The sequence below is a fragment of the Grus americana genome, chromosome 14 (genome assembly GCF_028858705.1).
Source record: "Grus americana isolate bGruAme1 chromosome 14, bGruAme1.mat, whole genome shotgun sequence".
Lineage (NCBI taxonomy): Eukaryota > Metazoa > Chordata > Aves > Gruiformes > Gruidae > Grus > Grus americana.
The window spans coordinates 21,884,607-21,900,068 of record NC_072865.1 but is presented as its reverse complement, the minus strand read 5'-3'; the positions used below and the strand labels follow the sequence as shown (position 1 = coordinate 21,900,068).

The 15,462-nt window shown below is 59.7% G+C and overlaps 3 protein-coding genes across 18 annotated transcripts in view; 2 read left to right on the top strand and 1 right to left on the bottom strand.

Moving 5' to 3' along the window:
- The first annotated feature begins 832 nt into the window (after positions 1-832).
- Positions 833-5,740, top strand: APBB3 (amyloid beta precursor protein binding family B member 3). The gene is made up of 12 exons (XM_054841858.1): positions 833-959; positions 1,866-2,056; positions 2,387-2,463; positions 2,697-2,754; positions 2,940-3,080; positions 3,546-3,673; positions 3,885-3,999; positions 4,086-4,173; positions 4,339-4,422; positions 4,605-4,720; positions 4,869-5,051; positions 5,516-5,740. The coding sequence occupies exons 1-12, from the start codon at positions 911-913 to the stop codon at positions 5,738-5,740; spliced, it is 1,455 nt and encodes a 484-aa protein (XP_054697833.1). The 5' UTR covers positions 833-910.
- A 71-nt stretch (positions 5,741-5,811) lies between these two features.
- SRA1 (steroid receptor RNA activator 1) lies at positions 5,812-7,908 on the top strand. Of its 2 annotated transcripts, none has more exons than XM_054841309.1 (5): positions 5,812-5,946; positions 6,297-6,422; positions 6,889-7,112; positions 7,313-7,421; positions 7,527-7,908. In XM_054841309.1, exons 1-5 carry the CDS (start codon positions 5,922-5,924, stop codon positions 7,718-7,720), a joined length of 678 nt encoding a protein of 225 aa, XP_054697284.1. In that variant the 5' UTR covers positions 5,812-5,921; the 3' UTR covers positions 7,721-7,908. The 2 variants fall into 2 exon arrangements, with proteins under 2 accessions (XP_054697284.1, XP_054697283.1); XM_054841308.1 differs by having other exon boundaries at positions 6,889-7,118.
- Positions 7,909-8,763: 855 nt separating this feature from the next.
- ANKHD1 (ankyrin repeat and KH domain containing 1) overlaps positions 8,764-15,462 on the bottom strand; it is a 116,429-nt gene continuing 109,730 nt past the window's right edge. For 11 of the 15 annotated variants that reach the window (XM_054841289.1, XM_054841290.1, XM_054841292.1 and 8 more), the window contains 5 exons: positions 14,310-14,485; positions 13,079-13,243; positions 12,564-12,610; positions 9,170-9,343; positions 8,764-8,984 (listed from right to left, as the gene is read on the bottom strand). In XM_054841289.1, the coding sequence (XP_054697264.1) occupies positions 9,190-9,343; positions 12,564-12,610; positions 13,079-13,243; positions 14,310-14,485 (542 nt within the window). In that variant the 3' untranslated portion in view covers positions 8,764-8,984; positions 9,170-9,189. Of the gene's footprint in view, positions 8,985-9,169; positions 9,344-12,117; positions 12,611-13,078; positions 13,244-14,309; positions 14,486-15,462 lie in introns of those variants that run through there. The other 4 variants (XM_054841305.1, XM_054841307.1, XM_054841291.1 and 1 more) reach the window with 3 other exon arrangements.

Genomic DNA, 15,462 nt, shown 5'->3' with positions numbered 1-15,462 from the left:
ACAACTGCGTGGAAAGAAGCAGGGCAGCTGAGGTGGCATGGAAGGCTCTCAAGGACACGGGCCGCATCGAGAACTACTAGCTTCTGGCTCTGAAGAAGGAAAGGTTAAGAGGCCATGATGGACTGTCTGGACATGCCATGGATAGCAAACCGCCTTGGAATATGTCATCGGGCACCTGTAGCTTGAAAGGACTTCATCCCTAGCAGCACACGGTGGAGCTCCATGGTGGAATTGAGGTGTACAACAAATGCCTCCAGAGCTTCTGTCCCTGGGTACTGACCATCAACCAGGATTGTCAACTCAGAGTAGCACGGAAAACAGAAGTCTCAAAGTGGAGATGCAAAACTGTCAGCCTTCCGTGAGAAGGGGAGGACGACCAGCGTGCACATTTAGGTGTCTTCGGTACTGACTGAAGGAGGTTGGACTGCAGGCTGGCAGAAATGGGAGGACCTGAATACGCATGGAAGAGAATGAATGTGGCATAAGCGTGGATGGAGAGGAATAAGGGTGATCTGTGGGGAAAGGGAGAAGAATGGAGGAAGACTAAGGGTGCGTGGAGGGGAAGGGAACGAACCGGGACCTGCTACTGCACTCGGGAACCTCCCGTCCTGTCCCCAAACGCCCCTTCCCCACTCCAGTGTCCCATTTCCTGCACTGGAACACCCGAAAGACCTCACTGCCCCTCCGGGCTCCAGTAACCCCGTCGGGCACCCGAACGGCCCCCCCCCCCCCCCCCCTTCCCGAACACCGCCGAGACGTGCCCGGCCCCCCGCCCCGGGGCTCCTGCTCATACGCTCCCCCGCCCCGCCCCTCCCGCCTCGGCCCCGCCCCGCCCCCGCCCCGCCCGCCGCAGCCGCCGCTGGGTCCGGGCCTGGGGGAGGCGGCGGGCCGGGGTGGCCGCGCCGGGGCCATGTTGGGCAAGGACTACATGCTGGCCATCGTCCTCGTCAACTGCGACGGTCAGCTGCGCCGGCGGGTGGGGCCGCGCTCCGGGGGCCGGGGCCGATGCGGGCCAGGGCCGGGGTGCGGGGCCGCGGCCGGTGCGGATCGGGGCCAGGGCCGGGGTGCGGGGCCGCGGCCGGTGCGGATCGGGGCCGGGGCCGGGGTGCGGGGCCGCGGCCGGTGCGGATCGGGGCCGGGGCCGGGGTGCGGGGCCGCGGCCGGTGCGGATCGGGGCCGGGGCCGGCGGGGTGAGGCGGCGGCCGCGCCCCGGCTCTGTCCGCGGTGCTGAACGGGGCCCGCGGCGGCCTGTGCTCGGGGAAAACCGGCCCGGTCCGCGCCGCATCCCCGCCCCTCCCAAGGTCGCGGGGGACACACGCACACCACCACCACCCCCCACCCCCCCCGTCCACACCCTCCCGCGTGTCGGGGGTCCCACGGGGCACGGGAGGCGGAGTGGTGAACGGCCGCACAGCGCCCAGCCCCCCGGCGGCGCAGCCCCGCGGGATGAGCACCCACGATGGGTGCACCGAGCCCTGCGGATTTGGGGTTGCATTCCCAGGAGCAGAGCTTGCTGCTGTGCTGCACCATGGGCTTGTTCCTGTGACTCCTCCAGGGCTTGGGGTGCAGGGAGGAGGGGGGTTGATCTACCCCTCCTAGATGCAACCTTCCAGGGGTGCTTTCCTCCTCCCAGACCCCAAGGGTCTGTCACCAACCCCTTTCCCCTGCCAAGCTGGGAAGAAACCAGCCTTGGGCATCCTGAGGTGTTGACAGAGGCCTGGGGACCCCGTGCTGGCAGGGGGAGCTCTGGGCTGGCAGCCCCAGGCCCTGGGCCGTGCCATGCACCCAGAGCTGCTCACTTCTCAGGGTGCTCTGCAGCTTGGGGACCTCCCCCATATCTTCCCTCACACTCTCCCTCTGCACAGACAACCTGTGGAGCGACCAGAGCCTGGAGACGGATCCCAACCTCCCCCCAGGCTGGAGGAAAATTCGTGACTCTCTGGGCACCTACTACTGGCATGTGCCGACCGGCACAACGCAGTGGCAGCACCCTGCATGCACCACCAGCCCAGGAGAGCACCCAGAGGCTGATGGAGAGGAGACATTCCAGGGAATGGTAGGGGATGTGGGCAGGGGGGTGAGGGCTGGTATTGGATCCCACACCCTGGCAGGAGCCTTCTGAAGGGCTCTCTGGGCATCGCTAGTCCACCCTTCCCTTGGAGCAGGCCTGTCTCTGTCACCCCAAAATTCGGGTCAGCCCATTCTTGGCCAGGGTTAAGCCTCTTGAAAGGCTCCAGCAGGCCCCATGTTGACCTCACACTGGTTGCATGGGATGCCCACAAGCTGAGGCGCTGCTATCCTGGAACCTGGAGCCCTGGAGGGCTCCTACCTGGTGGTTCCTGATAGCCCCTCTTGCTGCCTCCGCCCTTTTCCTCTTCTCTCCCAGGATGGCCAGGCCCCTGCAGCAAAGTACTCGGCAAAGGACAGGCCCATTCCCAGCCCCATGGCTTCGCTCTCCCGCAGGTAGGACTGCCCATGAGCTCTTCTGACTCGTGGGGCACCTTTGACCCTTGACCACCACTGGGTGCTGGGCCCTGGTGCCTCCCCACCAGAGCAGTCCCACACACTGGAGCCAGCAGGACCATGCTGGGCACCTCCATGGGATGCTCCCCAGCTGGTGGCACGGGGGTCTGCTGTTGCCCGGGGTCTGTGCTGCCTAGCAGGCGCCATCCCTTCACCACCCCATCCCTCTGCAGGACTTCGCTGCTCTGGCATGGAGATGGCTTCCAGCACAGCGCGGAGCCCGGCTCCAAGGTACAGCACCTGGGGGCTGCACTGCAGCATTGTGGGCTGGGGCTGGCAGAGGAGAGGGCAGGCAGCAGCTGGCAGGGACAGGAATGGGAGCAAGCACAGGGGTGACCATGAAGGCACAGCAAGAGGTGTGGGACGGGGGGTGGCTGTGCTGGCTGGACACTGAAGCCCCGTGTGTCTCTGCTCAGTGCTTTGCTGTGCGCTCGCTGGGCTGGGTCGAGATCCCCGAGGAGGACCTGGCACCTGGCAAGAGCAGCATTGCTGTCAACAACTGCATCCAGCAGCTCTCCAACAGCAAGGGCCAGGGTTCTGTGGAGAACCGGGGTGAGGTGAGAGCCTAGGATGGTGCTGCCAGGCAGGATCCTACCCTGAGGCCACTGCTGCTGAGGCTGGCTGTCCCCACTGATGGGGAACATGCCTGGGGGGGAGCAGGGACCAGCACCAGTGGCAGAGTCAACTTTCTCCACATAGGACATCCACGCAGTGGTCCCAAGGGTGGGGCAGGTGGGTCTGACAGGGCTGTCCCTTGGGGACAGTGCTAGGGGTGCTTGAGTGGGCTGTCCCCACACACAGGAATGGTACCTGGGGAGAGCTGGGGATGGAGGGGATGGGGGTGGGGAATGGGGATGGGACAGGGGTGGGGTCACGAGACAAGACGATGACGCAGGGCTGTCCCCACACCTAGGGCTGCACTGGGGGTGAGCAGGCTGGGGGGACGGGTGTGTCCCTACACATCGGCTGGGTGCTGGGGACACCTCAGCCTGCAGGCTGAGGGAGTTCCTGACCTTCTGCAGGGCCAGGACCTGGTGATGATTCTGAAGAAGGACACCATGAGCCTGGTGGACCCCCTTGACCGCAGCCTCATCCACCGCCAGCCCATCCTCAACATCCGCGTCTGGGGTGTTGGCTGCAACAATGGCAGGTGCTGGGGGCTGGGACAGAGCTGAGGGCTGGGGGGCAGCTCTGCCTGCTGGGGGAGGAAGGCACCCCAGCAGTAACCTGTCCCCTCTCCTCCCTCCCTGTCACCATGGCTGCAGAGACAGGTAAGGGGGCATGGGGCCAGGGGGCAGTGCAGGAAGGGGGGGGGGGTCTGCCTATGCCGAGGTCTCACTGGATTGTTTGTGGCCCTGCAGAGACTTCGCCTTTGTGGCCAGTGACAAGGACACCTGTGTCCTCAAGTGTCATGTCTTCCATTGCAATGTGCCTGCCAAGAGCATTGCCAAGGCCCTGCATGAGATGTGCTCCAAGGTGGGATGCAGGGGCCCCAGTGGGTGTGGTCATGGCCCTGGGGGCCTTGGGGGTGAAGGGAGGCACTGGACCCCTGTCTCTCGCAGATCATGGCTGAGCGAGCCATAGCGAGCAGTGGGCTGCCACGAGCCGCCACGCTGGAGCCCATCTCCACCGAGGACCTCCCGCTGCAAGGTACCATCCCCCGGCACTGCCGGCTGCTCCCCCTGCCCACAGTCTGCCCTCGGGCAGTGGGATGCCCAGTGGCCAGAGCCCCTTGGCCTGCCTGGCTGTGTCCTAGGGGTTCTTGGGGATGGGGGTGCACATGGTGGAGTCCCCTCACCTCTCCTGTTCTGGCAGTGGATATCCTGGAAGCGGTGAGGCAGTCGATGCAGACCTATGAGGCGCTGTACATTGGCAGCCTGCCTGTGCCCAGGGCCATGGGTAAGCCTGCCAGCCCTGCTGCAGCTGAGGGACGCCAGAGACCCCCCCCACTGTGGGGCAGCTGAGCAGCCATGCCCCAGCACCTGGCAGACCCTGCCTGTGGGGCCGGCTGGCAGCGCCCTGCCTGCACTGTGCCCACAGCTGGGGCAGGGGCTGATGGGATGGCGTATCCTGCTCCCCAGGGATGGATGTGCTGAACGAGGCCATCGAGAAGCTGACAAGGGGCCCCGGGCGGGAGTGCTGGACACCCTCCCTCATCCGTGTGTCTGACACGGCCATGAGGGTGCACCCCGCGCAGGTGGGGAGTGGGACAGGGGGCTCTGGCCGACACAGGCCAGACAGCAACCCCCATGGGGGGCCCAGCCTCCTGGCAGAGGGGACCTGGCAGGGGTGGCAGGGCTGCCTGGGGTATGGCCAGGGTGGATGGGCCCACGGGGTCCCCGCAGGAGGATGAGGAGGCAGCACACATCTGGGAGTGCCAGGTGCGGTACGTGACCTTCCTGGGGGTGGGCCGGGATGCCCACACCTTCGCACTCATCGTGGACACGGGGCGACGCTTCCAGTGTGCGGCCTTCTGGTGCGAGCCCAACGCCGGCACCATCTCAGAGGCGGTGCAAGCAGCCTGCATGGTGAGCGGGAGTGGGACATCCCCCCAGCTGCGCAGCCCTCCGGGGACACCCAGAGGAGGAGGCAACAGCTGGGCACAGGGGAGGGCAAAGCTGGGGGCCTGTGTGGGACGCCCAACCCCGGGGAGGGCAGCAGGGTCAGGAGGGAGTTGGCCCCATGGTGCCGTGTCCAACCCACAACCATGCTGTGGTGGGTTGTGTCCAACCCCACAGCAACGCCCTGTTGTGCCCCACCCCGCGGCCACACCATGTTGTGTCTGACCCCATGGTGATGTCTCCTTGCGTTGCGTCCCATGGCCACACCTCGTTGCGTCCAACCCCACAGCGATGCCGTATTTCATCCCACCCCACGGCGATGCTGTCTTGCATCTCACCCCACGGCCACGCCACATCGCGTGTGACCCCCACGGCGATGCCACGCTGTTCCCCCACCCCATGGCCGCACTCTGTGCCCTGTGTCCCCGCAGGTGCAGTACCAGAAGTGCCTGGTGGCCACCGCACCGGGGACTAAGGCGAAAGCTGCCGCAGGCCGGGGCCGGGTCGGGCCGGCGGCCTCAGGGGACGCTGCCAGCGGGGCGGCCAAGGCGAGCAGGGGCAGCGGAGGGGCGGCAGGGGCCGGTGCCCGCAAGCGGGGCCTCTTCTCCTTCCTGGAGGCCTTCCGCGTCCGGCGAGCCCTCCTCCACACCCCGTAGGGGGCCGGGCCGGGGGCCGGGGCCCGGGGCTGGAGACCCCGACTCCGGCCCCCAGCCCCGGCCCCCGGCCCGGCCCCCGTGTCCCCGGCGGGGCGGGGACGCCGGAAGCCCCGCCCCCTCCAGACCCGCCTCGCCCCGCCCCATCGGCCGGAAGGGGCGGGGTCGGGCGTGACGTGGCGGAATGGCGGAGCTCTACGTGAAGCCGGGTGAGGGGGCGCGGGCGGTGGTGAACTTCCGGTCCGGCGGGGAGCGGGGGGCCGGCGGGGCGGCGCGGGGGGCCGGTAGCCCCGGAAGCCGCGTCCTGGCCGGGGGGGGGGGGGGGAGCCCTGCGGGTCTGTGTGCGGGGGCGGGGGGGGCAGGGGAGGGGCCGTGTCCCGCTGCGGTGCCACGTCCGGGTGAGGGGAGCCGGGGGGGGCCGTGTCCGGTGTGGGGAACCCGGGAAGGCTGCGTCTGGGGTGCGGGAGCCCCATCCTGGCGCAGGGGCCCGGGATCCCGTGTCTGAGGGAGGGTCGCCTTGGTGCCCCGCAGGATCTCACCGTGCCCTTTGCTGCCACAGGGAACCAGGAGCGCGGCTGGAACGACCCCCCCCAGTTCTCCTATGGGCTGCAGGCGCAGGCCGGGGGTCCCAGGCGAACCCCGCTCACCCGCCGGCCCCCCCCTCCGCCCGCGGGGGCCCCACCAGGTCAGCACCCGCAAAGCCCCCGGCCCACCCTGCCTCACCCCTGCCCGGCCGGGGGAGTGCTCCGGGGATCCGGGGCCCAGCGCAGCCCCCAGGCTGGTGGCCCCGCGGGGGCCTCTCCTCTGTGGGTCCGGGCCCTCTCCCCCTCCCTTCCGCTTGGATCCGGTGGGAACGGTAGCCCAGCCTCGGTGTTGGGTCTGGCTCCCCTCGCTTCACTGCAGCGGTTGGTGCGGGAGCGGAGCCAGCGGCACCTGCCCTTGCTGCCGGCCGTAGGGGTGCAGAGGCCGGGCAATGCCGGCACGGCAGAGGGGCAGCACAGGCAGGGCGCCCGGGGCCCGAGACCCCCCCTGTCCTGCTGGGCCTGTTTAACTAACGGGGGTGACAAGCATGCAGTTCCCGGCGCCCGGCTGCTGGCCCTGCAGCTGGGGCCGGGCTGATGGGGCTCTGCACCGGTGCCTCTTCCCTGCAGGTGCTCCTCCGGACCCAGCCGGTGCCCCTGCTGCCCCGTCAGCGCCGCCCCCCCGAGCGCTGAGGCCACCCCCCCTCGGGCCCATCAGCCCTTCCCCGCGGGCAGAGAGGGGGAGGCCGAGCGCTGCGGCATGCCTGGAGGAGCACAGCCCAGAGGAGTGCGGCGTGCCTGCCAACGCGGTCCTTGTGCCACTGAGGGAGGCCCTCGACACCTGCCGCTCCATGGTGCCGGTGAGGCCCCGACCCCTTCCTCCACCTCTGCCCCACCCACTACAGGGGCACAGGAGGGGTAGCAGCCGGGGGAAGCCAGGCAGGGGGTGCCTGTTCCCAGGCTGCCTGTGGGGCAAGGAGAGCCACTCCTGTCCTGGGGGCTCCCCAGAGCTGGTGGGGGGCAGGTTCCCCCTCCAGCTCATCTCTGCTTCCAGAAACAAGTGTGCGACGACATCGGGCGGCGGCTGACGGTGCTGGAGGATGCGTGGGCTCAGGGGAAGCTGTCAGCCCCAGTGAGAAAGAGGATGAACCTCCTGGTGCAAGGTGAGGGGCAAGGCAGGTCACATCTGGGTCAGCACCAGGCCCTGGGGCAGCACACCCACAGGAAGGATGAGCCCACACCCCTGACAGGTTCCCCTTTCCTGGCAGAGCTCCAGCAACAGCACTGGGATGCAGCTGACGAGATCCACCGTTCGCTCATGGTGGACCACGTGAATGAGGTGAGCCAGTGGCTGGTGGGCGTCAAGCGCCTGATCGCTGAGATGAGGAGCCTGCCTGCCGCGGAGGTGGCTGCAGCAACGGATGGCAGTGCTGAGGCTGGGCCTGGCCAGGAAGATCCCTGATGGCAGGGACAGGGCTGTGGACTGTGAGCAGGGCAGCCCAGGCCCACCAGGAGAAGAGTCCCTGCAGCCCAAGGGGGTCGGGGCACCTCCTCTGCCTCCCACTCCTCACCCAGGAAAAGGAGATTTTAATCATTGCAACATTTTAGTGGCGATTCACTACATGATGTTTAATAAACAGCACTAACCTGCCCCTGGCTGCAGTCTAGCCTGAGGTTCTGGCACTAGATGGGTCCTGGTTCTCTGCTAGGAGCAGCGGGATTACAGGACTCCTGAGCAAGGCCACGGCAGCTTCAGGCTTGGCCAAGGTGCTATCGCCCTGGCAGGGTGTTCTCAGCCCACAAGACATGAAGGGAAGAGGAATACCCCTAGCAGCACCCCCAGCATCACCCAAGGTTGAGTGGGCAGCAATGCTGTGCAGGCTGGCAAAGCCTGGCCCCCTCTGGCAGTGGGGGCAGGATGGACAACCTGCAGAAGCAGGCACACGGCCCAGCTCTTCTGCAGGAGGAGACAGCCCCTGAGGACTTCTAGGCTGGCTAGGAAGGCCAACCCGCTGCCAGCCCAGAGCAGCCTGGCATGGCCAGGGTTTGTGCTGCAGCCTGTGCTCCCATCTGGGCTCCCGCCCATCCTGGCACAGCCCAGACTCAAGTTTGGGACCTGAGAGACCTGGGTGGCCTCAGAGACAAGGAGATCCAGGGAGAAACATCACAGTGCTAGTGATGTCCACCAGGTCACGTAAGCCCAGGCTGTTAACATTCACCCTAGACAGCAAGCAGACTGCACTGTGCTGCTCCCTCCCACGCTCACAGAAAGGGCTCACCAGTTGCCCCCACCACAGCTGGGCAGGCTGCATGTGGCACCCCAAGCCTGGGAGCAGACACTGAGGCCCTGCACTCATCCATCCCCGGCCTGCAGGGTCTCAGTGCAGGAGGGAGAGCCTCTGCACCCTCAAAGGGCTCCTGGTGCTGCTCAGCTCCTTTTAGCTCCCCTCCCCAGGGCTCTGAGGACCCAGCTGAGTCCCAACAGAGATGCACCAGGTCAGCACAGGGGTTTCATGGTGTTTATTGATCAAGCATGAGCTCCTAGGCAATTGCACCAGCCAGTTGTGCTAGAGCCTGAGGTGTCACACATCCATCCCCAGCATCAGAGAGGGCTGCAGCCAGCTGGTCACAGTGCCAGCACCTCCACAAGGCCCAGGAACAGGCCCAGCCATGGCCTGGAGACAGGGAGCTGGAAACTCAGATGTCCATCTCAAACTGGTCTTGATCTGCAAAGGTACAGAGGGATACAGGGCCAGCGTTAGGATGGGGCTGCTGTGGGAGAACATGCAGGCAAAGAGGGGAGGAACTGGAACTGGGGTTGAGCCAGGATCTCCGCTTGCCCTTGAGGCCAGGCAGGAGCCCCATGCCCCAGGCAGCGCATAGGCAGGGGCTGTGTGCCTGGGCTGCTCACCTGGCATGGCTTCTTTGCTCTCATTCTGCTCCTTGAGCTCCTCCAGCTTGACGAGGCTGGACTGGGCCAGGGATGTGACACCGGGGATCTGGGGCAGGCAGCAGGGAGGGGTCCTGGCCACGGGTGAATTCTTGCACTCCAGCAGGAACTTGCGGTCGTAGATGATGCGGGTACCTGCCAAAAGCAGGAGGCTGTCAGGCACTGCTGGCCCCTGGCCACCACGGTCTCCAAGCACTACAGCCTGAGCCCGGAGCAGGGGGTGGGACCCAGCACCTGGTGATGGCTTGGGGACACGGCTGGCTCTGGAGCCACTGTGGGGCTTCCCACATGGCAGACTGTGACACCTGTCCTGCCCAGCAGCTATTCCCCACCTTGTTTCTCCCCTTATGGCTCCTGGAGCTCTGTCAGGGCACAGCACAGGGGGGTCCAGACTCGACACAGCTGCCTCATAGCAGCTGACACCACAGCCACCCCTGTGCTGCCTGGAAGGCAGGGCCAGCCTTGGGAGACTCAGTACACAGCCCAAGCCTGATGGCCAGGTAGCAGGCAGGTCCCCAGCGTACCCTGCCCAGGGGTGGCCGGCTCAGGGGTGGCTCCCTGCAGCTATCAAACAGCTAAGGCCCCCTGCTGACACCACGGGGAGCTGTAGCTGGGAACCTGTTCCCATCAGCTCAGCCAGTGAGCCATCCTGCTGTGCCCTGCATGAGGACAATGCACTGGGTTTGACGTGACACCTGCTCCAGTGCACCAGCCTGCTGGGTGTGCAGCCCCAGGGCAGTGCCCACCCGGGGCGTGCGCTGTCTCCCCTGTGCCCAAGTGTCTGCAGCAATCCCCGAGGTTGCGCCAGCCTGCGTGCCACGTCTGCTGCCCTGCACCAGCTTCAGCCCTGCCTTCCCCTGCCCAGCTGTGCCTGCAGCCAAGCACTGGTTCCCTGCCAGGCTCTGGCAGCGAGTGCAGCCCAGGGCAGTGGCGAGCACAGAGCGCCCAGCACCACAAACGTTACACAACCAGCGCCTGCCAGCGCAGGCCTGGCTCCCCAGCCCCAGATAAGCTTATCAGAGGCACACAAAGGAGCCAGTGCTCAACTGAAACTTGCCCAGCTCAGTGACAGGGCACACAACACTACCCTGAGGACAGACAAAGAAAAGGACCTGCTCGACAGCTGAATCAGGGGCTTTGGCAGGGGGGTGGGGGGTGTGGAAAGGGGGCAAGAGGGCAGGCCTAGGCTACCCCTGGAGGGAGCCATGCCACCCAGTATATCTTCCTCCAGGGCTGGGAGCAGACTTCTTGCACCAGCTCCCTGTGCCATCCCCAGTGCCGGCCAGCTGTGCTTGGGCATGACCTACCCCCAAGGGACCAGCGCTGCATCCACCACACCTGCGGCACTGTCAGCAGCCGCTCCCCAGCAGTGCAAGCACCAGGCACTGCCTCTGCCTGCTCCCCCTGGTTCCACAGGACAATGATGGCCCTAACTTCTAGAAGGATCTTTTTACAAAGCTTTGGGGTTCCTTTTTCCACTCTAGCTCTGGGCTGCCAAGGAAGCCACCACCCTGGTGGTGGTGGCCCATGGGCCTGCCTGGATCTGATGCCTAAAGCAGGGGCCCATGACCCTAAGACCAAGCTTCAAAGTGGAGAGCCCAGGAAGTAATCCACTTAGGAAGGAGCTGCCTAAATTAAGCAGGGATGGGGCGGCTGAGGCCACCGTTCTGTTCAAGGGACAACCCCATCCCCGTGCTGGGTCTTACCCCCTGGTGTGGTGGAGTAGACAGTGCCACCTGGTGTGGAGCTGTAGCCTTCTGGGATGGGGACATGGTGTCTCCCTGGGACGGGGCAGGAGGAGGTAGCAGTGCCGGTTGCAGCCATGGAGCCTGCATGGGTGGGGTGGGGCTTAAGGCCCCTCCCCTGCAACTCACCCCAAGAGCAAACACATATTGCACTACAATACCATTGGTTTTCAGTAGAATTCCTGTTAACACAAGTGTTTCTCCTTTGGCATTTGCACTATCAGGGCAGCAGCAGCAGTTCAATGTTTTTTGCATTTCTCCCTCAAATACTAGGAAAAGTATCTGAATATATCGTCCAATAGCATTTCTGAGGTTTATTTGCCTGTGGTACTTGGATATTGCTTGTGCAATTTGGGTTCCTCATGCTTTTCCTGGGGAAACTCTGCTGCTGCACGTAAGGATTTGTCTGGAGGTGGAGAAGTCTCCATCTGGTAACTAGGTAGTTACCTGCTTGAGGAGTGGACCAAATATTCAGTGTAGTTGCTGCATTGCCATTGAGCAAAAGCAGAAATAAGCAGTGTCCAAGTGCAGAAAGTGGAGAACTTTTGCACCTGGGTAGAGAATGAATGCTCGTCTTAAGCAGTATGCAAAAATCTCTTTCTTCCTCACGGAAAGGACTTGAAGAGCTCTTACCAGATTTAAAGGGTTACAAGAAACTTAGATTTGAATATATTACGTTTTTCTCTAGTGGGAAGTGGTCTCAGCTTTCCTAAGATCTGCTTCTAGGCAGCTGGTCACACCGAGCCAGGTGAAGAAACCCTGCATTTACCTATGAACTACCTATTTACCTTCTGCAAATTAAGATGCCATCAGTTGCCAGGTTGTCAACTCAGCCCTTATTTCCAGCCCCTGAACAATACCTGATTTCTCAAGGCAACCCACCTGGAAAAAGAGTGCTAGAAGCAGCAGAACTAATCCAGAAAGGAAAAAAAAAAAAAAAACCAACGCAGCCATCTTCACACACACACGCAAAAAAGGCTAACAACCAGTAGGGGGAAGGACTTGGCAGACCTTGTGTCGCAGACACCTGCAGATCAAAACCCTCCCCCAAACCCTGACTGCATCCACGTGCTAATTATGTGGCCCTGAAAAGATGCATCACTGGGCACGGCAGCAGCTACCGATGACAACATACAGCCTCTTCCAAAATTCTCACACATGACCTATAAATACTGTTCGCCTTTTATTGAATATTCAGGTAAATATTTCACATTAATACAGGCTACATAAAGTAGAGCCATTATACGACATGAAATTTACTCAGCTTTTCCTTTTAAGTATGTAAACAATTATTTACCACCCTAAAAGGTTGAAATCATGTAATCAACTAGTTCTCTGCTGCATACAAGGAACATTCACTAGTGTTTAGCCAAAAGCACTAGTTTCGTCTGATTTTTAAGTTCCAAATGGCTAAACTAACTGGAGAACAGAATCAGTTTGTATAGGAAAATCAGTTTGTTCTTATCCAACGGGCAATCAAGTTTCCATTGTTGCAGCCCACAGAAAATTGCTTAGTTAGGCACATTAAAAAAATCCCCAGGGTTCAAGATCATAAAGATTCCCAAACAAGGCTAAAAAAAGGATAGACCCCCTTAAATCAGTTGACGTACTTGAGATGCATGTTTCCAATGTGAGGTGCCCAGGTGCCAGGCCAAATCTACAGCAAGAAATAAAAAGACAAGTCTATTATGAAAAGAAATAAAGGTTCCTTTAACAGAGCGTTTAACCACTAGAGGGCAAGCTTAAGGCTTCCCCCTAAAATACAACCAGACTGCCCAAAGGCTGGGAGCCCCCTTCAGCTCTGGCCAAGGTTTGACTGACAAACTGCAAGGTGCAGAGTATGGATATAAAGTCTCTCACTTACAACAAAGTCGATTACCTGGCTGAGCAGTCTTGAAATACTGCTTATTTTAACCTTAAAGGTTTGGTACAGATAATGCCATGTATTTTTTATAAACACACACACCCCCACACTGTAGGGTAAAAGTCATGCATAAGAGCTCAATTCTAGTATCGAAGAACTGAAAAAAAAAGTCATCTATCCAAAAATGAAGAAAACCAAACCAAAGCACAACACCTTAAAAAGCCACAGGTAAGCCAAGGGGGAAAAAGGCAGTCACGCTACCTGCTGAGCATCAGTACATTCTGTTGAGTTCTGGACAACTTTTATCATGGGATTCCAGGCGGGATCTGGAGTATGGAGCCCGTTAAAGAGGGGGCCTCCTGGGCCGTCCGCTAGCTGAGGGTGCGAGGGTATTAGAGTGCCACCGTACATGGAAATTGGTAGACCCTGAGGGAACAAGAGAAAGCACCGTCGGTGAAAAAGGTAGTGGCTGTGAAGGATAAATGTAGTACCATGTTTGCCCAGATGGCAGGGGCAGTCCACATCCATACGTAACATTCACCTACTGGCAAATATCTCAGCACTGTGAGGAAATGGGACATCACTGCACATATAGGCAGAGTATGGAATATTGTGACTCTTCAGACCTTCAGATTCAAGTCAGTTCACCCATCTTTCTGAAATTACATCTCTCCAATATGCAGCAGCCTCTGCACAGCGCTTTCAGATGACCCCATAAAGCCAGACCAAGCAGCTGTACAAAGTGATCTCAGCACTCCCTCCTCTCACCTCCTGCAGCATGTGATAACCTTGGTGCATGCAGGGCTGCAGCCAGACGCTGCACTTCAGCAAAGCCACTATACGGCTTAAGCCTACAAGATTTGGAGTTGAAAATTTTCTATAAATTACTAATGGCCATCTAAATATTCTTCCAGTTGAGAAAGAGCAAGTTACAGAGCAGCTTTTTGCAATTATGAGATTTCTTTCCTGTGTTTGAATGACTGCTGCTCTACAGTTGAGAAGATCCCAAGAGCACATGCTACAGCTACTTCTGAAATGTGCTGTGAGCAGGTCTGCTGTTGTCCTGGACATTCCTCCAGTGGTGGCTGAGCTGTCTATGGCTTGGCTACACCTGTCTGCCTCAAGCTACTTTCCAGCGTTAACATACAAGGCACAGACTTACAACTGGTCCCGTTATCCTGCCGCTTCCTTTACTTGTACTGAAAGCATGAAGCAAACTTAGCCTTAAGAGCTGAGCAAGCCTTATGAAATGTTTCCGAGCAGCTGAGCTTCTGAGAAAGGAAACACTGGAGAACAATGGAGGCATTCAGTTACTTGACGAGAGAACATCTGCAATCTACAAGGCCTGGGCACCTTTTCTAGTCAGTACTGGAATGAAAGGAGGTTCAGGACTGGGTGCAGCAAGCAATGATAGAAGAGGCACACGTGTACAGGAGATACAAAGCAAGTCCTTGGTCATTTTATAGCCTAAATCCAACCCTCTGTAACTTACTTTAGAAAAATCCACAAAACTATTTGGCATAGGTTGGTGGAAAATATTTGAGGGAGCCACTATTCCAGAATCATCTCTCTCCATTGGCTGATGCTGAGAAAACGTGCCTGGGTCTGACAGCTGCTGATGTATTGGATGATTTCCCATGACAGGCTGAGACCAACCTGACAAACCTTCTGGAAAGGAGGAGATTGAAAATGGCTGATTACAATTCATTGAAGATACTCTGGAGCAGAATTCAGAAGCTGTACACACCTACATGCATCCAAAGGCTCCCCGAAAACACAAAGTCACAGAGGTATCTTAGGGCTCTGCTCTAAGCAAAGGCAGACCTTCCACAGCCTATGCAAAGCGGGAAGATACCTCCAGTTTTTAGGCTAATAATCCATTACAGACAATGCAAACACACAAGTCTTATCTGTAGCATCAAGGTCTCTCAGAGGGAAGCCAGCAGGCAACACTATATAAGGCTGGCTACATGCACACACACTTTCTTTCCCCCCAGCTCCCACATCCTCTCATGTACCACAGGAACACAGAAAAAAGCTACACTTGTGACAGGGGCAAAAATAGGGGAAGAAGAGAGACTGGTGAGGCCAGGGAAGTTTGGCCAGGCACATGTTGTCTGTATGTACATTCAGCTTGATCTTACAGACAAGTGCGGAGATAATGGGGACTACTAGTAATTGCAATTTTCAGGTGTCCACAGCAGAACAGCTGAGATCCAGTAAACCTCCAAATGTTGTTTGTGAGCACATACAAACTTTTCTTGAAAAAATACAGCAATGTTGAGACACTAAGTTAGCCAAACTATGGAGGGCTTCACTGAAAAATATAACAAGTACAGGACTATTAAACATTTGTATTTAAAGTTACCAGTGGAAACGTTTTACACCTCAAATGCTGCAGCTCTTCCTTTCCACAAGGACCTCAAACTATCAGGAAAGTGAATATAAAACTTCAGCTGTTTCAGAGTCATTCTTTTAAAACTGGGCCTGCCTGGAACAGAAGTTACTCCATACTATTCAAGAGTCAGGAGATCAATGCAAAAATCAGCTTCCACAGCTATGTGTTTCTGGATGCATTAGCTACACCACAACTAACATTTTAAAATGTTTACAGAAAGCAGGCTAGAAACTTGGACAGAGGCAGT

Excerpts from the sequence above, each read along its gene's own strand:
- SRA1 (XM_054841308.1), top strand. The coding sequence starts at position 5,922 with ATGGCGGAGCTCTACGTGAAGCCGG. Across the intron at positions 5,947-6,296 it reads GGAGCTCTACGTGAAGCCGG|GGAACCAGGAGCGCGGCTGG; the intron begins GTGAGGGGGCGC and ends TTGCTGCCACAG. Across the intron at positions 6,423-6,888 it reads GCCCGCGGGGGCCCCACCAG|GTGCTCCTCCGGACCCAGCC; the intron begins GTCAGCACCCGC and ends TCTTCCCTGCAG.
- APBB3 (XM_054841858.1), top strand. The coding sequence starts at position 911 with ATGTTGGGCAAGGACTACATGCTGGCCATCGTCCTCGTCAACTGCGAC. Across the intron at positions 960-1,865 it reads CGTCCTCGTCAACTGCGACG|ACAACCTGTGGAGCGACCAG; the intron begins GTCAGCTGCGCC and ends CCCTCTGCACAG. Across the intron at positions 2,057-2,386 it reads AGGAGACATTCCAGGGAATG|GATGGCCAGGCCCCTGCAGC; the intron begins GTAGGGGATGTG and ends CTTCTCTCCCAG.